This window comes from Ranitomeya imitator, chromosome 1, assembly GCF_032444005.1.
Source record: "Ranitomeya imitator isolate aRanImi1 chromosome 1, aRanImi1.pri, whole genome shotgun sequence".
Classification (NCBI taxonomy): domain Eukaryota; kingdom Metazoa; phylum Chordata; class Amphibia; order Anura; family Dendrobatidae; genus Ranitomeya; species Ranitomeya imitator.
The window spans coordinates 839,421,491-839,446,560 of NC_091282.1; the positions used below are offsets into that span (position 1 = coordinate 839,421,491).

At 45.6% G+C, this 25,070-nt stretch overlaps 1 protein-coding gene across 6 annotated transcripts in view; it reads right to left on the minus strand.

Moving 5' to 3' along the window:
• The window catches only part of APTX (aprataxin), a 156,116-nt gene that overhangs the window by 83,931 nt on the left and 47,115 nt on the right, over positions 1–25,070 (minus strand). For all 6 annotated transcript variants that reach the window (XM_069740713.1, XM_069740700.1, XM_069740707.1 and 3 more), the window contains 2 exons: positions 18,179–18,405; positions 17,001–17,104 (listed from right to left, as the gene is read on the minus strand). In XM_069740713.1, the coding sequence (XP_069596814.1) occupies positions 17,001–17,104; positions 18,179–18,405 (331 nt within the window). The remainder of the gene's footprint in view (positions 1–17,000; positions 17,105–18,178; positions 18,406–25,070) is intronic.

Here is a 25,070-nt window from a genome sequence, read left to right on the forward strand (position 1 = left end):
ATCTGGTAGAAGGTTTACACAGTAAAATATCGATATTTGCAGATGATACAAAACTATGTAAAGCAGTTAATACAAGAGAAGATAGTATTCTGCTACAGATGGATCTGGATAAGTTGGAAACTTGGGCTGAAAGGTGGCACATGAGGTTTTACAATGATAAATGTAATGTTATACACATGGGAAGAAGGAAACAATATCACCATTACACACTGAATGGGAAACCACTGGGTAAATCTGACAGGGAGAAGGACTTGGGGATCCTAGTTAATGATAAACTTACCTGGAGCAGCCAGTGCCAGGCAGCAGCTGCCAAGGCAAATAGGATCATGGGGTGCATTAAAAGAGGTCTGGATACGCATGATGAGAGCATTATACTGCCTCTGTACAAATCCCTAGTTTTTTTTTTTTATTCAAATAAATTTTTATTAAGAATAACAAGATAAATGACATGTTACATTCTCATTTTCAATACAAAGCTTTTTTCTCCCCCTTCAAACATTCCCCTTCAATCCCACCACCCCCCAACCCCACCCAACAAAGCAGCTCACCTTGCTTAGCACTTCCATCACTAGACCAATATACTATCTAATCCCTCGGCCAATAATATAAGCCACATTTAACATTACCATTAATTAGGAACCTAAATTAACTCTCCCTCTATAATACCCCTATCCCATAGCAATCCACGGAGACCACATTTTATTGAACATTTCGATTTTCTCTCTTTTTTTATAAAACCCCTTTTCTAGTGTCAGGCCCTGCTTCACATACTGGAGGAACTCTCCTCTTGACGGCGGTTCTTCCCTAATCCAATTTCGAGCTATTACCTTCCTAGCCATGTATAACAATCTGGCAATAGCTATCTTTAGGTTGTTATTCACTCCAATCTCATCCACACATCCCAACAAGCACACTATAGGATCCCTTGGCACCTTACAGCCATACGCACCTTCCATACGACTCAAAACTACCACCCAAAAAGCAGCCAGTCTCGGACACGTCCACATCATATGGAGTATATCAGCATCTGCAGTTTTACACCTCGGGCATTCAGAATCATCACGCAAACCAGCCTTATATAGCACCATCGGAGACTTATAAACCCTGTGTATCACATAGAGCTGTGACAGTCTATACGGTTCGCTCAGTGACAATCGTGGGACCCATTCTAGCACAGACTCCCAAGTCTCATTCTCCATTGGACCCAGATCCCTCTCCCGCTTAGCTCTCGCCATTATTGGAAACCCCAATAGGAAAGTGTGCAACAGATCTTTATACAAAGTAGATATGACTCCCCCTATATCCCTCTGAATTCCAATACCTCCGTTTCTACTCTGAGCTCCAAAAGCATGCCTCATCCGCAAATGCTGAAATTCCCCCACAGTCCCAAGACCAAATTCCGCCTGTAATTGGGAAAATGATTTCAATTCACCTCGCTCAATTATTTGATACACGTATTGAATCCCTTTGACTTGCCATTCTGTCAGTACCCCCAGTGCCTCAAACTCCTGTAAGTTGCTGTTATGCCATAGCGGTGAGAATCTAGTCAAATCCGTGACCCCCCGTATATGTCTCAGCCTACCCCACAGCCTGCGTATCAACAACACAGTCGGGTATAATTTCCCCAGAGCCCCCAGGGATCCATCCTCCAAACATTGTACCACTGGCCTTCTTTTTGTCACCACTTCCATCAGCCGCTGTACCGCCCCAGATGACCCTTCATGCGCCCAGCCTTTTAGATGCTGACTCTGGGCTGCAAGAAAATATATTTCAGGGTTAGGCAATGCCAATCCCCCATCTTCCTTGGGTCGCTGAAGTGTCTCCAGTTTGATACGCGGATGCTGTCTCCCCCATATCAAATTCCTGAACAGAGAGTTAATCTGTCTAAATCTCCCACGTGGTATCCAAACTGGCGCATTATGAAGAATATACAGTATTTTTGGCATCAAAATCATTTTAATAAGATTCACCCTACCTACCACAGATAAATGCAGTTTAAGCCAAGCATCCGCTTTCGCTTTAAGAACACCTAAGATTGGAGTCAGATTTCTATGTATATAGTCAGTAACAGGCATAGATACCCATATTCCAAGGTACTTAAATTGGCTAGTCATCTCCAGTCGCCCATCCTCCAGTGACTCCCCACCATCATCATCCACCTTAAACAAGACAGACTTACTCCAGTTTATCCTAAGTCCCGACACCGATCCGAAACGCTCAATAATCCCAATGGCTCCCTCCAAGGACATACCCGGGTCAGCCAGAAATAGCAGAATGTCATCCGCATACAACGCCACCCTTTCTTCAATCATCCCATATTTAAACCCAGTCACCTCATCAGACCGTCGAAGCTTAGCAGCCAGTGGTTCCACAGCCAGAGCGAACAAAAGAGGAGAGAGCGGACACCCCTGTCTCGTCCCTCTAGCCAGTTGTATGGTCCGTGATAACTCCCCATTTACCCTAACCCTAGCCATCGGCATCGAGTACATTAGTTGAATCCAGGATATGAACTGCGGTCCAAACCCCATACTCCGGAGCACCTGCCAGAGATATCCCCACTCCACACTATCAAATGCCTTATGGGCGTCTAAAGATGCAATAACTCTCTGGCCACAGTTGTCGGATCTTGGCATGGTGGCTTTCCTTCATAGGATGCTGCCCTTCCCGTGGTTGTTCCTTCCCGGGGAAAGGCCTGGCTATTCACTGCTTGCGTCGAGAAACACGTGATGGTGTCTCCGCAGCTTCTTTACATGCATCTGCATATTTCCCATAAGGGATGGGGGCAGTGTTCTGGAATCACTGCGTTGAGAAACACGTGATGGTGTCTCCGCAGTGTTGGATGTTTTGGTCTCCCCGAGGCCAATCATCTGTGCCTTTATAGCCTTGTTAGGATCCCTGACATCCTGCATCCCAGCAGTAAGATGGGCCCAATTCCACATGAGCCAGCTTCAGTGGGAAATTCTGTCTGCACATAAATTGCTAAGAGGACATTTAGAAGGGAAGGTGGAACTTTCTTTAAGGGTCAGAAACAGGGAGGCAGACAGAGTAAATTTAACATCAGGGGTTCAATGGGAAAGACCAGTAGATGACATACTTACAAAAGATGCAAGCAACTTCGGTTGGGGGGCACGCCTGAGAAATCACACAATTCACGGGACCTGGTCATCTCTCCAGAGAAACCAGGCATCAAATATCAAAGACTTGTGGGCTGTGGAAAGGCTTTCTTCCTTTCCTTCTGGGTCGTCATGTCTGAGTCATGTTGGATGACTGTGGAATATATTAATTACCAGGGGGAACAAGGTTCCACTCTCTAATGATAGCAGCAAGCAGACTCTTACAGCGTGTAGAACAACACCTTTTGTCCCTTACAGCGCTGCATATAAGGGGGTACAAAATACCAAGGCAGACTTCCTAAGCTGCAAAAGGCTGAAACAGGGGGAATGGACCTTGAACTACCAGGTCTTTCATCAGATAGGTATATGTCTGGCTGTCCCCATGCGAGAACTATTTACCAACAAGCTGAGCAGGAAGTTAAAAAAAGTTCTATTTGCTAAACCCAGAGGAAAACCTGTACGCGGTAGATGCCCTTCAGATCTCCTAGATCTTAGGGATGGCCTATGCCTTCCCTTTGATGATTCCAACAGTCGTGAGGAAAATCAGGGAGGATCAGGCGAGGCTGGTTCTGATTGCTCTATACTGGCTGAAAAAACCATGGTTTTTCCTGTTCAGGGCAATGTCAGTGTCAGATCCCTGGATCCTGCCAGAGATCACGGCCCTTCTCACTCAGGGTCCAGTATGCCACTCTCAAGTGAAGGGGTGCCATCTAGCACCATGGAATTTGAGAGGGCAATAATGAGTCAGAAAAGTTTCTCACCAGGGTTAGTCTCCACCCTGTTAAAGAGTAAAAATACGATAACAATAAGAATTTACGGCAGGACATGGAAAACATTTCTAGAACTTTAAGGGCGGCTTCTAGGGGACATCGCTCCAGTAGGTTCCATTCTAGAATTCCTGCAGTCAGTTTGGTGCTAGAACTAGCTCAAGATGCAGTTTTCAGCGCATTGCATAATTGTAATCTCGTGGTCAATAAATGGGTCTCACGATTCATAAAATCCTCTGGCAGGTCCAGGCCAGTCAAAATCCCAAGATTTTCCCCATGGGATCTAAATCTGGTACTAACTAAACACATTAACCAAAGACCCGTTTGAACTCCTATAGGAATTCAGCTAAGTTCCTCACGCTTAAAACAATTATATTGGTGGTACTGATATTGACCCGCAGGGTGAGCTATATATAGACCCTGTCCATACGCCCTCCCTATTCACAGATATGATAGGGTTAAACTAAGACTTGACCCGTCTTACCTTCCTTAACCCCTTCATGACCCAGCCTATTTTGACCTTAAAGACCTTGCCGTTTTTTGCAATTCTGACCAGTGTCCCTTCATGAGGTAATAACTCAGGAACGCTTCAATGGATCCTAGCGGTTCTGAGATTGTTTTTTCGTGACATATTGGGCTTCATGTTAGTGGTAAATTTAGGTCAATAAATTCTGTGTTTATTTGTGATAAAAACGGAAATTTGGCGAAAATTTTGAAAATTTCGCAATTTTCACATTTTGAATTTTTATTCTGTTAAACCAGAGAGTTATGTGACACAAAATAGTTAATAAATAACATTTCCCACAAGTCTACTTTACATCAGCACAATTTTGGAAACAAAATTTTTTTTTGCTAGGAAGTTATAAGGGTTAAAATTTGACCAGCGATTTCTCATTTTTACAACGAAATTTACAAAACCATTTTTTTTAGGGACCACCTCACATTTGAAGTCAGTTTGAGGGGTCTATATGGCTGAAAATACCCAAAAGTGACACCATTCTAAAAACTGCACCCCTCAAGGTGCACAAAACCACATTCAAGAAGTTTATTAACCCTTCAGGTGCTTCACAGCAGCAGAAGCAACATGGAAGGAAAAAATGAACATTTAACTTTTTAGTCACAAAAATGATTTTTCAGCAACAATTTTTTTATTTTCCCAATGGTAAAAGGAGAAACTGAACCACGTACGTTGTTGTCCAATTTGTCCTGAGTACGCTGATACCTCATATGTGGGGGTAAACCACTGTTTGGGCGCACGGCAGGGCTTGGAAGGGAAGGAGCGCCATTTGACTTTTTGAATGAAAAATTGGCTGCACTCTTTAGCGGACACCATGTCACATTTGGAGAGCCCCCGTGTGCCTAAAAATTGGAGCTCCCCCACAAGTGACCCCATTTTGGAAACTAGACGCCCCAAGGAACTTATCTAGATGCATAGTGAGCCCTTTAAACCCCCAGGTGCTTCACAAATTGATCCGTAAAAATGAAAAAGTACTTTTTTTTCACAAAAAAATTCTTTTAGCCTCAATTTTTTCATTTTCACATGGACAACAGGATAAAATGGATCCTAAAATTTGTTTGGCAATTTCTCCTGAGTACACCGATACTTCACATGTGGGGGTAAACCACTGTTTGGGCACATGGTAAGGCTCGGAAGGGAAGGAGCGCCATTTGACTTTTTGAATGAAAAATTATCTCCATCGTTGGGGCGTGGCTATGTAGCCGAAGAAGACGGAAGCATCTTAAGAGAGCTCCGTATATCCTGAGATATATCTGCCACAAATACTGATTGGGACCGAGTGGTGCCAACCCGAATCGGAGTCCTACATACCAGAGAGCCCTCTGGATCTTTGGGGGACCGCTACAGACATCCGTGGAGTCGGGAGCCGCAGGAACCGGAGCGGACAGGAGATCCCCGCAGGTGACGGCGGCCATTTTCAGAGCACGCGCCAGGAAGCACAGGACGCGGCGCTGCCTTTTGCTGGAGCTGAGCCCCCTATCATCCCGGAGGCAACGGCGGCTGACCGCGCTGGTGAGAGCAGCGGGGCACCTGCACGTGGGAGCAGAGAGGGAGCATGGAACACGGCGCTGCTCGCTGCTGAATCCCTTTCATCTTGGAAGCAGCGGCGGTGAATGGTGCTGGAGAGTGAGACGGGGAGCTTGCACGCAGGAGCGGTGAGGACTGGCAGGTGTCGGTACGTGCCTGGGGCAGCGGCCATTAATATAGCGCACACCCTGGCAGATAGGGAGTTGCGCTTTTAATTACATCAGCGGTGCTGGGCAGTGAGAGTGTGCCTGAAGAAGTAGGGGTGGTGCAGTGTGGGCCCTGAAAAAGTGGGACCTGCGCCCCCCTGTCGGGTGGACATTGTCCCTACTAGTGCCATAACACTACAGGGATTAACCCCTTTCTAGCTGCTTCCCCGGTGGTAACTGTGAAACTACACAGCCTGCGTGTTACAGTGACTATCTCTGAGCTTCCCCATAATTGCCTCTGAGGTCGCTTTGCATAATCTTCTTGTGAACACTCATCATGCAGCACCCTAGAGGAGCTGCAGCCGCTGAAAAATTAAAAAAATATGCCAAGGATGATCCTCCTGATAATGTGCGCAGTCTTAGAAATAACCCCGCACAATCTCAGCGCAAAGGTCGCCCCTCTGATGGTAATGAGGAGAGAGGAGAGGATGAACTGACTCTTAAACAGGCATCAGAACAGTTGATGCAAGCTATATCTCTCACTAGATCATCTCTCACGGAGAAAATAGAAAATGTGCATACTGAGGTGGGGCGCCTGCGACATGACATGCAGGCTATGAGAGGGCGCATCTCAGAGGTTGAAACGAGGGTGTCTCATATAGAGGACACTATCACCCCTATGGAAGCTAAACTGAATAAAGCTGCTGGATCCGTGAATGCCTGGAAGCAAAAGGCAGACGACTTGGAAAATAGGCTGCGCCGCAATAATATCCGAATTATAGGTCTCCCGGAGCGGTCAGAGGGCCAGCAGCCTGAGCAATTTCTGGAGGAATGGCTTAAGTCTTCATTGGGAGATGGATTCTCCTCAACATTTTCAGTGGAGAGGGCCCATAGGGTCCCGACGAGACCTCTCCCTCCTGGAGCCCCTCCGCGACCTTTTCTGGCGCGTCTCCTTAATTGTAGAGACAGAGACACCATCCTTCGTTTGGCGCGACAGAAGGGCCTCATTAAATTCGATAATGCTACCATATCGATCTTTCCAGATTTTTCCATGGAGCTTCAAAAGCAGCGGGCACGATTTATAGATGTCAAGAAACAACTTAGAGAGAAGAACATTGTCTACTCTATGCTTTATCCGGCCCGGCTCCGTATTATTTATAAGGGCTCCTCCTTATTTTTCACAGACCCAGCGGAGGCGATCGAGTGGCTGCGGTCCCGTGTGGGATCGAATGCGGAGGACTCCTGACCTGGGTTCCCTGACTAATGGCAGTATAGACAGAGCTCTCTGTCTGGGTGCAGGAAATGTCAACAATACCGGACACTGAATCCAGTGAGGGTATCCCTTTTTCAATTTGACTGTGGGAGTATGGAAATATACTCCTCTATTGTTCAAGTTTTGTTCAATTTGGTTTTATGTATTAGATTTAGTTGTTTACTAAGTATAGTTGCCGCTAATGCTGACTCTTTGCTCTGTGCAATGCCGCTGAACTACACCCGAATAGTAATGATATGCATTAATTTTCCCTTTGAGAGTAAACATGGGGGCTGAAATTATATGTATGACCTGGAACATACGAGGTATAAAGACCCCACGAAAGAAAATTAAGGTGTTTTCGCAGATAAAAAAATACCACCCTCATGTTGTGGCACTAATAGAGACACATTTAACAAGGGACACAGTTCGATGTATGCAGAAATCGTGGGTACAATGGTCCTTGCACACATTCCACACTAGCTACTCTAGAGGGGTTTCTCTGCTGATACACAAGGAGGTCAGATGGGAGGCCAGGGAGGCGAGACGTGATCCAGAAGGCCGTTTCGTTTTTGTGCATGCATTTATTAATTCACGAGAGTATGTGTTGTTGTGCATCTATAATCCTCCTCCTGCTAATGTGTCAATCCTCCGTATGGCTCTAGGCTTCTCCTTAAAATATCCAGAAGCCAAGGTTATTTGTATGGGGGACTTTAACTTAGTTATGAATCAATCCATGGATAGATTGAGACTGGATGACGTAACACCAGGGGACACTTTACCTCAACAACCCTCTCAATTAGCATTGTTTATGAACGGGAGCGGGTGGTTAGATTTATGGAGAATAAATCATCCGGAAGTTAGAGGGTACACCTGCCACTCGTCAACTAGACAATCTCTATCTAGAATAGACTATATATTTGGGTCGAGTGAGTTGGCATTACGGGTGGATAGCATTGAACATGGTAATCGGGGGATCTCGGACCATAGTCCAATTATTCTAAAACTTAAATATGAGCAATCCGATAATAGTAATAGGTTCTGGAAATTGAATCCCTTTTGGTTGAAATTGATAGACTCTAGTGATAGGACGGTTGATCAGTTGAACGTTTTTACTCTAACACATTCGGAACTCCAAAACTCTGGTTTATTTTGGGATACCCTGAAGGCATACCTGAGAGGATGCTTGTCTTCAACTATTTCCTATATCAAGAGGGTAACGGCGAGGGAGGACGAGGAGATAGAGCAAAGATTAAAAGACTCAGAGGCCACTTATATAGCTAATCAGTCCAGCAGTAATAGAATTGAATGGCTTACTTCCCAGAGACTATATAACCAGCATGCAGATGCTAAGTCAAAACGCAAACTATTTTTTACTCGGCAGTCCTATTTTGAGCTGGGCAATCAAGCCAGCACACTCCTGGCCTTCTTGGTGCGGCAACATAACACCTCCAACACAATATTGCAGATCCGGGCGTCTGATGGCTCGTTGGTATCCTCTACTGATAAAATACTTCAGAGCTTTTACGATTACTACATTTCATTATACAAATCTAAAAGTGGTTTTGATATTGATGAATGCTTGGATTATCTATCAGATATAACATTCCCTTTGCTAAGCCCATCTCAACGAGCCCTTATGGAGGCTGAATTCACCCTGGAAGAGGTAGAACATGCAATAGCGGATATGGCTACTGGGAAGGCCCCGGGACCTGATGGGTTCCCCATTGAATTTTACAGGAAATACCGTGATAAATTGGCACCTATATTGCTAAAGGTACTTAGGGGAATATGGGAGGGTGAATCTGTACCTGAAACATTTTATGATGCTAATATTGTCGTGCTCAGGAAGGAAGGGAAGGATCCTCTAGATTGTGGATCATATAGACCAATTTCTTTGGTGAATGTTGACTATAAAATTTTTACGAAAATTCTAGCTACTAGACTGAATACGATCATATTGGATCTCATACACCCAGATCAAACTGGTTTTATGCCCGGGAAAAATACCTCTATTAATATCAGGCGGGTGCAATCAGTTATTCAATATAGTTCACTAGAACCGGACAATAAGTGGGCATTGGCTTCGCTGGACGCAGCCAAGGCTTTTGATTCCCTCGAGTGGTCTTTTCTAATTGCATGTCTACGGAAATATGGGTTTGGGAATAAATTTCTGAGAGGGATAGGTACATTATATGCGAAGCCTGGGGCGCGAATGGTGGTAAACGGCTCTGTGTCTGCACCATTTTCTTTGCATAGGGGAACTCGCCAGGGATGCCCTCTCTCCCCAGCTTTATTTGCCTTGGCAATAGAAGCCTTGGCAATACGGATGAGGTCCTCTGTAGATATTAAAGGGATACATATTGCTGATCGGGTGGACACTATAGGTCTTTATGCTGATGATATGGTGGTGTTTATGGACCAGACAGAAGATACATTACCAAAAGTAATAACGATGATTGATAAATTTAGTAAGTTTTCTGGCCTATATATAAATTGGGACAAGTCTGCTCTGATGCCCCTCTCTCATACCCCAATGCCAAGCCTTGAAACCCTCTCGCTGCTGCCCATTGTCTCCAATTTTAAGTACCTCGGGATACATATGACTCAGCGCAGTCACCTAGATTTACATCTCAATATATATCCACTAATTGACGTGGTTAAATCTAAATATGCTACCTGGGACAAGCTCCCGCTATCTGTAGCTGGTCGTATCAACCTGATCAAAATGATTTTACTCCCAAAATTGAGCTACTGTTTTCAACATAGTGCCGTTTTAATACCTAAATCTTTCTTTGCAACCCTAAACTCCCTTACTACATCCTTCATATGGGGGAAGGCTAGACCTAAACTTAAATTATCCACCCTGCAGAGACCCAAACAGGGGGGCGGGGCGGCTTTGCCGGACTTCTATCTGTATTACCTTGCTGGGCAGGCCAAAATGATAAGTGAGTGGATGCCCGGGAAATCTCTTCCCAACTCTGAAAGCCATATATTACATTCAGCTAAAGTTGATTGCCCGATGGGTTTTTTAGAGATGGAGAAAATTGCTGTCCCTCGTTTGCTTCCTTTGCTCCGCCTGGCACGATCAATATGGAGACAAATTAAAAAAGTGACACAATATGTCGATATAGCAGCAGAAATGCCGTTATGGAACAATAGTTACTTTCCGGGATTATTGGGTCACCCATCTACCGAATTTTGGATATCACATGGCGTTCTCACGGTGAGCAATATACATAGCCAGGGGGTTTTTGTTTCTTTTGAACAATTACAAAATACTCATAATATACCGAAGTCTCAATTTTTCCGCTACCTGCAACTAAGATCTGCCTTCCAATCACATATACGAAACACGGGTGCGGGTAGAGCTATTTCAACTCTGCCGTTAATAGGAATTCTTAACTCACAGGGCCCCCAGGGACTCATTTCCTCTCTATACACCTACCTGATATCCATAGGTGAAGAATCTGCCATAGATTCAATTAAGGGAAAGTGGGGGAGACTTCTTCCGGATACACTGGGAGAAGAATGGGATGAAATCTTGGAATCTCCAACTAAGGTCTCCCCATCAATCAATAATAAGATGATCCAACTGTATATAATCTATCAATCTTATTTGACCCCGACTCGTCTTTTTAAAATGGGCCGTCTTCATTCATCAGACTGCTTGAGGTGTCACTCTGGTGACGCAGATTTTATCCATATGATATGGAAGTGTCCTGTTATTTTTCAATATTGGAGAGAAGTGACGGTACTATTGACATCTTTGGTGTCGATCCCTGTTCCACTTGAGCCACTGGTATGTTTGTTTGGAGTATGGGAGGCGGAGGCTTGGGATCACCACACGGGAATATTTCTGAGGGAATCACTGTTTATGGCACGAAAGGTGTTGGCGCTGCGTTGGATGGGAGGTTCTGGTCCATCTCTTAGAGCATGGGTTGACTTAGTAAACTCAATTATTCCGTATGAGCGGACGCTATATCAGAATAGGGGTTGTCCAACTAAATTTGAGAAGATATGGGGAAGATGGAATTCATCCTGTCATACTATATAAGTTAAAAGGACTCAATATACGCATAAGAAAAGGGTGTATGATTCTCTAGACACTATTTACCAACAGAGCGGGATTTATTTAGAACTCTTTTTCGTAAGCGGCATTACGTTAGTATTAGAGGCTTTATTAGAAGTTAATGTAGTTACAGTTAAGGTTTAAAATAAGGCATTAATGATTAACATGCACAATTTATTATCCTTATAATATCTTATACATGGCTATGTATGGTGATTTCCTGTAATCAATGGATAATGATAAATACAAACAAAATGTGTATGATCTTTCCTGAATTCAATAAACGAATTTAAAAAAAAAAATTATCTCCATCGTTAGCGGACACCATGTCGCGTTTGGAGAGACCCTGTGTGCTTAAACATTGGAGCTCCCCCACAAGTGACCCCATTTTGGAAACTGGACCCCCCAAGGAACTTATCTAGATGCCTAGTGAGCACTTTAAACCCTCAGGTGCTTCACAAATTGATCCGTAAAAATGAAAAAGTACTTTTTTTTCACACAAAATTTATTTTCGCCTCAATTTTTTCATTTTCACATGGGCAATAGGATAAAATGGATCCTAAAATTTGTTGAGCAATTTCTCCCGAGTACGCCGATACCTCATATGTGGGGGTAAACCACTGTTTGGGCACACGGCAAGGCTCGGAAGGGAAGGCGCGCCTTTTAACTTTTTGAATGGAAAATTAGCTCCAATTGTTAGCGGACACCATGTCGCATTTGGAGAGCCCCTGTGTGCCTATGCAATGGAGCTCCCCTACAAGTGACCCCATTTTGGAAACTAGACCCCCCAAGGAACTTATCTAGATGCATACTGAGCACTTTAAACCCCCAGGTGCTTCACAGAAGTTTATAATGCAGAGCCATGAAAATAAAAAATAATTTTTCTTTTCTCAAAAATGATTTTTTAGCCTGGAATTTCCTATTTTGCCAATGGTAATAGGAGAAATTGGACCACAAATGTTGTTGTCCAGTTTCTCCTGAGTACGCTGATACCCCATATGTGGGGGTAAACCACTGTTTAGGCACATGCTGGGCTCGGAAGTGAAGTAGTGACGTTTTGAAATGCAGACTTTGATGGAATGCTCTGTGGGCGTCACGTTGCGTTTGCAGAGCCCCTGATGTGGCTAAACAGTAGAAACCCCCCACAAGTGACCCCATTTTGGAAACTAGACCCCGAAAGGAACTTATCTAGATGTGAGGTGAGCACTTTGAACCCCCAAGTGCTTCACAGAAGTTCATAACACAGAGCAGTGAAAATAATAAATACGTTTTCTTTCCTCAAAAATAATTTTTTAGCCCAGAATTTTTTATTTTCCCAAGGGTTACAGGAGAAATTGGACCACAAAAGTTGTTGTCCAGTTTCTCCTGAGTACGCTGATACCCCATGTGTGGGGGTAAACCACTGTTTGGGCACACGTGGGGGCTCAGAAGGGAAGTAGTGACTTTTGAAATGCAGACTTTGATGGAATGGTCTGCGGGCGTCACATTGCGTTTGCAGAGCCCCTGGTGTGCCTAAACAGTAGAAACCCCCCACAAGTGACCCCATTTTGGAAACTAGACCCCCAAAGGAACTTATCTAGATGTGTGGTGAGCACTTTCAACCCCCAAGTGCTTTACAGAAGTTTATAACGCAGAGCCGTGAAAATAATAAATACGTTTTCTTTCCTCAAAAATAATTTTTTAGCCCAGAATTTTTTATTTTCCCAAGGGTTACAGGAGAAATTGGACCACAAAAGTTGTTGTCCAGTTTCTCCTGAGTACGCTGATGCCCCATGTGTGGGGGTAAACCACTGTTTGGGCACACGTGGGGGCTCAGAAGGGAAGTAGTGACTTTTGAAATGCAGACTTTGATGGAATGGTCTGCGGGCGTCACGTTGCGTTTGCAGAGCCGCTGGTGTGCCTAAACAGTAGAAACCCCCCACAAGTGACCCCATTTTGGAAACTAGACCCCCCAAGGAACTTATCTAGATATGTGGTGAGCACTTTGAACCCCCAAGTGCTTCACAGACGTTTACAACGCAGAGCCGTGAAAATAAAAAATCATTTTTCTTTCCTCAAAAATGATGTTTTAGCAAGCAATTTTTTATTTTCTCAAGGGTAACAGGAGAAATTGGACCCCAGTAATTGTTGCGCAGTTTGTCCTGAGTATGCTGGTACCCCATATGTGGGGGTAAACCACTGTTTGGGCACACGTCGGGGTTCGGAAGTGAGGGAGCACCATTTGAATTTTTGAATACAAGATTGGCTGGAATCAATGGTGGCGCCATGTTGCGTTTGGAGACCCCCTGAAGTGCCTAAACAGTGGAAACCCCTCAATTCTACCTCCAACACACCCCTAACCCTTATCCCAACTGTAGCCGTAACCCTAATCACAACCCTAACCCCAACACACCCCTAACCACAACCCTAACCCCAACACACCCCTAACCCTAACCACAACCCTAATTCCAACCCAACTCTAAGGCTATGTGCCAACGTTGCGGATTCGTATGAGATTTTTCAGCATCATTTTTGAAAAATCCGCGGGTAAAAGGCACTGCGTTTTACCTGTGGATTTACCGTGGATTTCCAGTGTCTTTTGTGCGGATTTCACCTGTGGATTCCTGTTGAGGAACAGGTGTAAAACGCTGCGGAATCCGCACAAAGAATTGGCATGCTGCGGAAAATACAACGCAGCGTTCTTGCGCGGTATTTTCTGCACCATGGGCACAGCGGATTTGGTTTTCCATATGTTTACATGGTACTGTAAACCTGATGGAACTCTGCTGCGGATCCGCAGCCAATCCGCACCGTGTGCACATAGCCTAATTCTAAAGGTATGTGCACACGCTGCGGAAAACGCTGCGGATCCGCAGCAGTTTCCCATGAGTTTACAGTTCAATGTGAACCTATGGGAACCAAAAATCGCTGTACACATGCTGCGGAAAAACTGCACGGAAACGCAGCGGTTTACATTCCGCAGCATGTCACTTCTTTCTGCGGATTCCGCAGCGGTTTTACAACTGCTCCAATAGAAAATCGCAGTTGTAAAACCGCAGTGAAATGCGCAGAAAAACCGCGGTAAATCCACGATAAATCGGCAGCGGTTTAGCACTGTGGATTTTTCAAATCCGCTGCGGAAAAATCCGCATAGGACCAGAATACGTGTGCACATACCGAAACCCTAACCCTAGCCCTAACCCTAGCCCTAACCCTAGCCCTAACCCTACCCCTAACCCTACCCCTAACCCTAACCCTACCCCTAACCCTAACCCTAACCCTACCCCTACCCCTAACCCTACCCCTAACCCTAGTTCTTACCCCAACCTTAGTGAAAAAAAAAAAATTCTTTATTTTTTTTATTGTCCCTATCTATGGGGGTGACAAAGGGGGGGGGGTCATTTACTATTTTTTTTATTTTGATCACTGAGATAGGTTATATCTCAGTGATCAAAATTCACTCTGGAACGAATCTGCCGGCCGGCAGATTCGGCGGGCGCACTGCACATGCGCCCGCCATTTTGGAAGATGGCGGCGCCCAGGAAAGAAGACGGACGGACCTCGGGCGGCCAGGTAAGTATAAGGGGGGGGAGATCAGGGCACGGGGGGGGCGTCGGAGCACGGGGGGGTGGATCGGATCATGGGGGGGGTGGATCGGAACACGGGAGGGAGGATTGGAGCATGGGGAAGGATTGGAGCACGGGGTGAGGGATCGCTGTGCGGGGGGGGTGGATCGGAGCACGGGGGGGTCGCTGTGTGCGGGGGGGGGGATCGGAGTGCGGGGGGGTTTGATTGGAGCGCGGGGGGTGTGATTGGTGCACGGGGAAGCGGACAGGAGGACGGGGGAGCGGAGCACAGGACGGAGGGGAGCGGACCACAGATCGGGGGGCTGGGGGGGCGATCGGAGGAGTGGGGTGGGGGCACATTAGTATTTCCAGCCATGGCCGATGATATTGCAGCATCGGCCATGGCTGGATTGTAATATTTCACCAGTTTTTTAGGTGAAATATTACAAATCGCTCTGATTGGCAGTTTCACTTTCAACAGCCAATCAGAGCGATCGTAGCCACGAGGGGGTGAAGCCACCCCCCCTGGGCTAAACTACCACTCCCCCTGTCCCTGCAGATCGGGTGAAATGGGAGTTAACCCTTTCACCCGGCCTGCAGGGACGCAATCTTTCCATGACGCATATGCTGCGTCATGGGTCGGAATGGCACCGACTTTCATGACGCAGCGTATGCGTCAAAGGTCGGGAAGGGGTTAAGTAGACCAAAAGTTCCATAGGAGCCAAGAAATTATTATGCTCTCCTTTTGTAATAACCCTAGGAATCCAAGGGAGGAAAGATTCCACAGCTTAGATGTCAGAAGGACACTGTTAAAATATATATCTATGACCAGTCAGTGGAGAAAAGACCAATCCCTGTTCGTAGCCTTTCAAAGTAGCAGAAAGGTGTACGAGGTGGGTATCCTAGCTTACTACTTCCAGATGGATCAGGGTGGCCATTAGTTTCTCATACTCTACGAGTGGTGCTCCAGTTCCTGAAGGCATCAAGGCTCACTCCATCAGAGCCAATGCAACCTCCTGGACAGGGAAAGTGGAGGTATCAGTTTTGTAAGGCCACTACCTGGTCCTCACCATCTTTCTTTAAGCACTACAGACAGAATCTGTCCTCCTCTGCTGACAACGTTTGGTAGAAGAGTGCTGCAATCGGTGGTCCCTCCCTAAGGTGTTTAACTTCTCGAGAAATCTCTCAGATGTGCTGTCATGGATGAAGTGAAAACCCCAAGTTTACTTACCTGTAGCCGTTTTTTCCAGAACCCATGACAGCACCCATATATTCTCCCCTCTTATTACCATATGGGTGTGCACTATAGATTGGGTGATTTTTTGATATGGTGTTGGTTATGTATATAATTAATCCGGAAGTCCTCTCATTATATAATGCTGTAGATAAGCTCCCCGATCCGACTTGAAAGATAAGAAAAATAGCTTTTACTATACTCACCTGGGGGGGGCAGTCTGGTCCGATGGGTGTCGCAGGGTCCGGGTCCGGCGCCTCCCATGTTGTTATTATCGCGGTCCTCCTACTTGTTTCATGGCTGCCCATCATCGCGCTCCTGCAGTACTTTGCTCTGCCCTCAACAGGGCAGATAAGTATGCCTGCGCAGGAGCGCGATGCCGGGGAGCCTATGAAGCAAGCAGGAGGGCATCACAAGGAGAAGGGAGGCGCCGACCTGGACCTGCAACACCCATCGGACCGGACTGCCCCCAACCCCCGCGTGAATATAATAAAACTTATTTTTCTTATCTTTCAGGTCGGATTGGGGGCTTATGTACAGAACTATAGAATGCTGTAGACAAGCCCTGAAAGGCAGTTGCTGCATCTTATATCGGCCAAACCTGGTGACAGGCTCCCTTTAAAGGTGTCTGTCAGATACCTCCATTACTAATGCTATAATAAAGTGTTACAAAAAACAAAAATAGTTAAAAAAAAATAAACAAACAACACATGTGAATAAACCCCAATTATACATCCAGACATGGGCAAAAACAAAATTTTTGAAGAGCATTCAGGCATAGTTGTAAAACAAGAGTCCTAAAACACAACTGATTTTTGAAAGCTTACCTTCAGATTCCACAAAATAATCGGTAGTGAAAGAGTTCCAGTGTTTCTTGTTTTTAAGGCAAAGGGAATCAAAATCTTGACTGATGACATGCAAATGAATGTGACTGTAAAACATTAATGTAGTGAGGAAAAAGAGGGCATGAAGTTATAGCCTGTATCACACTTTTTATTCTAATATCAGATGAAGGGTAACCACAGTGATTTATTTTCCCAAATTAACCCTTAAAGGGAACCTGTCACCTGAATTTGGCGGGACTGGTTTTGGGTCATATGGGTGGAGTTTTCGGGTGTTTGATTCACCCTTTCCTTACCCGCTGGCTGCATGCTGGCTGCAATTTTGGATTGAAGTTCATTCTCTGTCCTCCATAGTACACGCCTGCACAAGGCAAGATTGCTTTGCGCAGGCAGGTACTACGGAGGACAGAGAATGAACTTCAATCCAATATTGCAGCCAGCATGCAGCCAGCGGGTAAGGAAAGGGTGAATCAAACACCCGAAAACTCCGCGGATATGACACAAAACCAGTCCCGCCAAATTCAGGTGACAGAGTCCCTTTAACTAGTCTTTCAACCTATGTCACTCAGCCTCATCTAGCTCTTGCTTTTCTTACAGAAAATTCAAGGATCCATTCTCTTTAGTTAGGTCTAGTGATCTTATGGTGATCCCCTGGCGATTACATGAATTTATTTTCTCAAAAGAGAGTCACCATCTGAAATGACATGCGGGCTAATAGCTACTATCACAGTAAATGACGATTACACAGCTCCTGTCACACTAGGTTATAATGAAGACGATGGCAGCCTTACAATCAATTAGAATATAGAGAGAAGAATAATCACATTATTACCACGACTGACAGATGATACAGGTCCTAGCTGTATGCTGTGCTGATGCATCATGGGATTTATACAAAGTACAGAGAAATAAAAAGCAGAGTAAAATATGTGACTCAAGATGGGGTTTAAAGATCAGCAAAATAAGATGCTGAACTGCAGACAAACAAGTTTACAGTATCTGAAAGAAGTGCAGAGCGCAGTATGGCTATAAGAGCAAGTTTGGGGTAAATATCCCTGATGTGACTTTGGAGCTGCATTATGTCACAGATTTCACAAATAATTCAGAATAAGGAGAGAGAGGAGGGCAAAGGCGAGGATACAGTGGGGAGGGGTACATCATACCTCATGCTTGGAATAGCATGGTAGCCTAGCCGAAATTGGGCTCTGCTGTGGGCTGAGTGCTGCTGTGCAATCTTCTCCCCAACTGCATGCATGTGCTGTAATAGCTCCAGATGTTCAGAATGCAGCATCTTCAGGCTCGAAATAGATTGCCATGGTAGAACCAGCCAATGGTAACGTGCCTTGGGGTATTTGTCCTTAATTACTACAACTCTGTCATCTTTGAACACCTATGTTGTAGAACAAGAAAATTGGCAAGGTGAACACAACCAAGCACATTTATTACAGTCTATTGGACTGAGTGCAAAAGCTAAATAATAAACCAAGCATGCTGATGGGAGTGCGATCATTGGATCTCCAATTATAAACAGCAATATTAACCACAATCTGATCGTGATATGGCAGGGTATTTAACTACTTTCTATTCTGCCTTTGCTTTAGCCAGTCTTTGTTTCATTGGCAAAACTGGAAACCAAAAACAAATTTGGCATTATAATATTTTTTTCTTCCTTTTACAATGTACACTGTATGAGGACTTGCAATAATTTGATTGATCGTATTGTATACAACAAGACTACATAATTCTACATCATGGGCTTCACATGGGAAGGATGGCAGCTTTCAGCCTTTGCAACCCGTGATCAGCTGAGCAGTATCGCCTGGTTTAGGTGCCGTTGTCAATCACTGTTAATGATTTAAAGGGTTAACAGCAGCTCTGATCACGATTAGGTCTCATTCAGATGTGAGTGATTTTTCAAGTACACAAAAAATGGTCCGAGTGTTATCAGCATTTTTAAATCAGCGTTTGGTCAATGTCCATTTTACTCTCAGTGATTTGCATGTATGAAAAAAAATAATAAGGCCATGTTCACACAATCCTTTTTTTAATGCGGAACCGCTGCGATTTTGCCGCTGCGGGTCCGCAGCTGTTTTCCATGCAGGGTACATTACAATGTACCCTATGGAAAACAGGAACTGCTGTGCCCACATTGCGGAAAATCCCGAAAAAAGCCGCGCTGAATAGCTGCGGTAAAAAAGAAGTACCATGTCACTTCTTTTTGCGGAACTGCAGCGGTTCTGCACCCATTGACCTCCATTGTGAGGTCAAACCCGCAGACGAAAAAAATATCTGCGGGTTTTCTGCGGTTTGTGGTGCAGAACCGCTGCAGCAGGAAGTGCGTGGGCGGAGTGTGGCTGTCCCCCCGTGCTCCAATCCCACCCCCCCATGCTCCGATGCCACCCCCCCCCCCCCCGTGCTCCGACCCCCACCCCCCTCCCCCCCCCCCCCCGTGCCCTAATCTCCCCCCCTTATACTTACCGGGCCTCCCGGTGTCCGTCCGGCAGTCTTCTCCCTGGGCGCCGCCATCTTCCAAAATGGCGGGCGCATGCGCAGTGCGCCCGCCGAATCTGCCAGCCGGCAGATTCGTTCCAGGCACATTTTGATCACTGTGATAACTGTTGTGAATTCTGTGGCTGAGTTCACTTCTGTGGTCACAAGTGGTATTGCAGTCTCTGGGCTTCCTCCCTCAGGTGTTTTGGTGAGCTCGTTGGCTGCCTTGCTATTTAGCTCCACCTGAGTCTGTCTTCCTTGCTCCTTGTCAATGTTCCAGTGTTGGATCTGAGCTACTGCATCTTTCCTTGGGCCTGCTGCTCTGCTAGATAAGTGCTTCTAGTTTGTTTTCTGTTTTTTTCTGTCCAGCTTGCTATTTTCTTTTGCTGGAAGCTCTGAGAAGCAGAGGGGTGCACCGCCGTGCTGTTAGTTCGGCACGGTGGGTCTTTTTGCCCCTTTGCGTGGTTTTCGTTTTAGGGTTTTTTGTAGACTGCATAGTTCTCTTTGCTATCCTCGCTCTGTCTAGAATATCGGGCCTCACTTTGCTGAATCTATTTCATTTCTACGTTTGTCTTTTCATCTTGCTAACAGTCATTATATGTGGGGGGCTGCCTATTCCTTTGGGGTATTTCTCTGAGGTAAGTCAGGCTTGTATTTCTATCTTCAGGCTAGTCAGCTCCTCAGGCAGTGCCGAGTTGCATAGGTAGTTGTTAGGCGCAATCCACTGCTGCTTATAGTTGTGTGAGGATAGATCAGGTACTGCAGTCTACAGAGATTCCACGTCTCAGAGCTCGTCCTATTGTTTTTGGTTATTGCCAGATCTCTGTATGTGCGCTGATTACTGCACACTGTGTTGCCTGATTGCCAGCCATAACAGTACAAGGAGCCATTCAATGATTCCCAATAGAGGGAAAAAAGAAATCCTGACATCATTTTTTTTTCTTAGCTCTGTCTTCAGTCTTTTTTTTCCCCTAGACATTAGAGTGCTTCAGGACACAGCTGTGGACATGGATATTCAGGCTCTGTGCTCCTCAATGGATAATCTCGTTGTAAATGTACAAAAGATTCAAGATACTATTGATCATAAATCGATGCTAGAACCAAGAATTCCGATTCCTGATTTGTTTTTTGGTGACAGAACTAAGTTCCTGAGCTTCAGAAATAATTGTAAGCTATTTTTGGCCTTGAAACCTCATTCTTCTGGTAATCCTATTCAACAGGTTTTGATTATTATTTCTTTTTTGCGCGGCGACCCACAGGACTGGGCGTTTTCTCTTGCACCAGGAGATTCTGCATTGAGTAATGTTGATGCATTTTTCCTGGCGCTCGGATTGCTTTACGATGAGCCTAATTCAGTGGATCAGGCTGAGAAAAATCTGCTGGCTTTATGCCAGGGTCAGGATGATGTAGAAGTATATTGCCAGAAATTTAGGAAATGGTCAGTACTCACTCTGTGGAATGAATCTGCACTAGCGGCTTTGTTCAGAAAGGGTCTCTCTGAAGCTCTTAAGGATGTAATGGTGGGATTTCCTATGCCTGCTGGTTTGAATGAGTCTATGTCCTTGGCCATTCAGATCGGTCGTCGCTTGCGCGAGCGTAAATCTGTGCACCATCTGGCGGTACTGCCTGAGAGTAAACCTGAGCCTATGCAGTGCGACAGGACTATGACTAAAGTAGAACGGCAAGAACACAGACGTCTGAACAGACTGTGTTTCTATTGTGGTGATTCTACTCATGCTATTTCTAATTGTCCTAAACGCACTAGGCGGTTCGATAGCTCTGCCGTCATTGGTACTGTACAGTCCAAATTCCTTTTGTCCATTACCTTAATGTGCTCTTTGTCATCGTATTCTGTCATGGCGTTTGTGGATTCAGGCGCTGCCCTGAATCTGATGGATTTGGATTATGCTAAACGTTGTGGATTTTTCTTGGAGCCTTTGCGGTGTCCTATTCCGTTGAGAGGAATTGATGCTACACCTTTGGCCAAGAATAAGCCTCAGTACTGGGCCCAGCTGACCATGTGCATGGCTCCTGCACATCAGGAAGTTATTCGCTTTCTGGTACTGCATAATTTGCATGATGTGGTCGTGTTGGGGTTGCCATGGCTACAAACCCATAATCCAGTATTGGATTGGAACTCTATGTCGGTAACCAGCTGGGGTTGTCAGGGAGTACATGGTGATGTTCCATTTTTGTCTATTTCGTCATCCATTCCTTCTGACATCCCAGAGTTCTTGTCGGACTTTCAGGATGTATTTGAAGAGTCCAAGTCTGATGCCCTACCTCCGCATAGGAATTGTGATTGTGCTATCGATTTGATTCCTGGTAGTAAATTCCCTAAGGGTCGTTTATTTAATTTGTCCGTACCTGAACACACCGCTATGCGCAGTTATGTGAAGGAGTCCCTGGAGAAGGGACATATTCGCCCATCGTCGTCACCATTGGGAGCAGGGTTCTTTTTTGTAGCCAAGAAGGATGGTTCGCTAAGACCGTGTATTGATTACCGCCTTCTTAATGAGATCACTGTTAAGTTTCAGTATCCCTTGCCATTGATTTCTGACTTGTTTGCTCGGATTAAGGGGGCTAGTTGGTTTACTAAGATTGATCTTCGTGGTGCGTATAATCTGGTGAGAATCAGGCAGGGAGATGAATGGAAAACGGCATTTAATACGCCCGAGGGTCATTTTGAGTATCTGGTGATGCCGTTCGGACTTGCCAATGCTCCATCTGTTTTTCAGTCTTTTATGCATGACATTTTCCGTGAGTATCTGGATAAATTCTTGATTGTTTACTTGGATGACATTTTGATCTTCTCAGATGATTGGGAGTCTCATGTGAAGCAAGTCAGAATGGTTTTCCAGGTACTGCGTGCTAATTCCTTGTTCGTGAAGGGATCAAAGTGTCTCTTCGGTGTGCAGAAAGTTTCATTTTTGGGGTTCATCTTTTCCCCTTCTACTATCGAGATGGATCCGGTTAAGGTTCAGGCCATCCAGGATTGGACTCAGCCGACATCTCTAAAAAGTCTGCAGAAATTCCTGGGCTTTGCTAATTTTTATCGTCGCTTCATCTGTAATTTTTCTAGCATTGCCAGACCATTGACCGATTTGACCAAGAAGGGTGCTGATTTGGTTAATTGGTCTTCTGCTGCCGTGGAAGCTTTTCAGGAGTTGAAGCGTCGTTTTTGCTGTGCCCCTGTGTTGTGTCAACCTGATGTTTCTCTTCCGTTCCAGGTCGAGGTTGATGCTTCTGAGATTGGTGCAGGGGCGGTTTTGTCACAGAGAGGTTCTGGTTGCTCAGTGTTCAAACCATGTGCTTTCTTTTCCAGGAAATTTTCTGCTGCTGAGCGTAATTATGATGTGGGCAACCGAGAGTTGCTGGCCATGAAGTGGGCATTCGAGGAGTGGCGTCATTGGCTTGAGGGTGCTAAGCATCGCGTGGTGGTATTGACTGATCATAAGAACTTGACTTATCTCGAGTCTGCCAAGCGCTTGAATCCTAGACAGGCCCGTTGGTCGTTATTTTTTGCTCGTTTTGATTTTGTGATTTCATACCTTCCGGGCTCTAAAAATGTGAAGGCGGATGCTCTGTCTAGGAGTTTTGTGCCCGACTCTCCGGGGTTATCTGAGCCGGCGAGTATCCTCAAGGAAGGAGTCATTGTGTCTGCCATCTCCCCTGATTTGCGGAGAGTGTTGCAGAAATTTCAGGCTAATAAACCTGATCGTTGTCCGGCCGAGAAACTGTTCGTCCCTGATAGGTGGACTAGTAAAGTTATCTCTGAACTTCATTGTTCGGTGCTGGCCGGTCATCCGGGAATCTTTGGTACCAGGGAGTTGGTTGCTAGATCCTTCTGGTGGCCATCTCTGTCACGGGATGTGCGTGCTTTTGTGCAGTCCTGTGGAATTTGTGCTAGGGCTAAGCCCTGCTGTTCACGTGCCAGTGGGTTGCTTTTGCCCTTGCCGGTCCCGAAGAGGCCTTGGACACATATTTCGATGGATTTCATTTCTGACCTTCCCGTTTCTCAAAAAATGTCGGTCATTTGGGTGGTCTGTGATCGCTTTTCTAAAATGGTCCATCTGGTGCCCTTGGTTAAATTGCCTTCCTCCTCTGATTTGGTGCCTTTGTTCTTCCAGCATGTGGTTCGTTTACATGGCATTCCTGAGAATATTGTTTCTGACAGAGGTTCCCAGTTTGTCTCGAGGTTCTGGCGAGCCTTTTGTGGTAGGATGGGCATTGACCTATCTTTCTCCTCGGCCTTCCATCCTCAGACTAATGGCCAGACCGAACGAACCAATCAGACCTTGGAAACATATCTGAGATGTTTTGTTTCCGCTGACCAGGATGATTGGGTGTCATTTTTGCCGTTGGCTGAGTTCGCCCTTAATAATCGGGCCAGCTCGGCTACCTTGGTCTCTCCATTTTTCTGCAATTCTGGGTTCCATCCTCGTTTCTCTTCAGGACAGGTTGAGTCTTCGGACTGTCCTGGTGTGGATTCTGTGGTGGACAGGTTGCAGCAGATCTGGACTCAGGTAGTGGACAATTTGACCTTGTCCCAGGAGAAGGCTCAGCTTTTCGCTAATCGCAGACGCCGTGTGGGACCCCGACTTCGTGTTGGGCATTTGGTTTGGTTATCTTCTCGTCATATTCCTATGAAGGTTTCCTCTCCTAAATTTAAACCTCGTTTTATTGGTCCGTATAGGATTTCTGAGATTCTCAATCCGGTGTCTTTTCGTCTGACCCTCCCAGACTCCTTTTCCATACATAATGTATTCCATAGGTCGTTGTTGAGGAGATACGTGGCACCTATGGTTCCATCTGTGGAGCCTCCTGCCCCTGTTTTGGTGGAGGGGGAATTGGAGTATATTGTGGAGAAGATTTTGGATTCTCGTGTCTCTAGACGGAAACTCCAGTATCTGGTCAAATGGAAGGGTTATGCTCAGGAAGATAATTCCTGGGTTTTTGCCTCTGATGTCCATGCCCCAGATCTTGTTCGTGCCTTTCATGTGGCTCATCCTGGTCGGCCTGGGGGTTCTGGTGAGGGTTCGGTGACCCCTCCTCAAGGGGGGGGTACTGTTGTGAATTCTGTGGCTGAGTTCACTTCTGTGGTCACAAGTGGTATTGCAGTCTCTGGGCTTCCTCCCTCAGGTGTTTTGGTGAGCTCGTTGGCTGCCTTGCTATTTAGCTCCACCTGAGTCTGTCTTCCTTGCTCCTTGTCAATGTTCCAGTGTTGGATCTGAGCTACTGCATCTTTCCTTGGGCCTGCTGCTCTGCTAGATAAGTGCTTCTAGTTTGTTTTCTGTTTTTTTCTGTCCAGCTTGCCATTTTCTTTTGCTGGAAGCTCTGAGAAGCAGAGGGGTGCACCGCCGTGCTGTTAGTTCGGCACGGTGGGTCTTTTTGCCCCTTTGCGTGGTTTTCGTTTTAGGGTTTTTTGTAGACTGCATAGTTCTCTTTGCTATCCTCGCTCTGTCTAGAATATCGGGCCTCACTTTGCTGAATCTATTTCATTTCTACGTTTGTCTTTTCATCTTGCTAACAGTCATTATATGTGGGGGGCTGCCTATTCCTTTG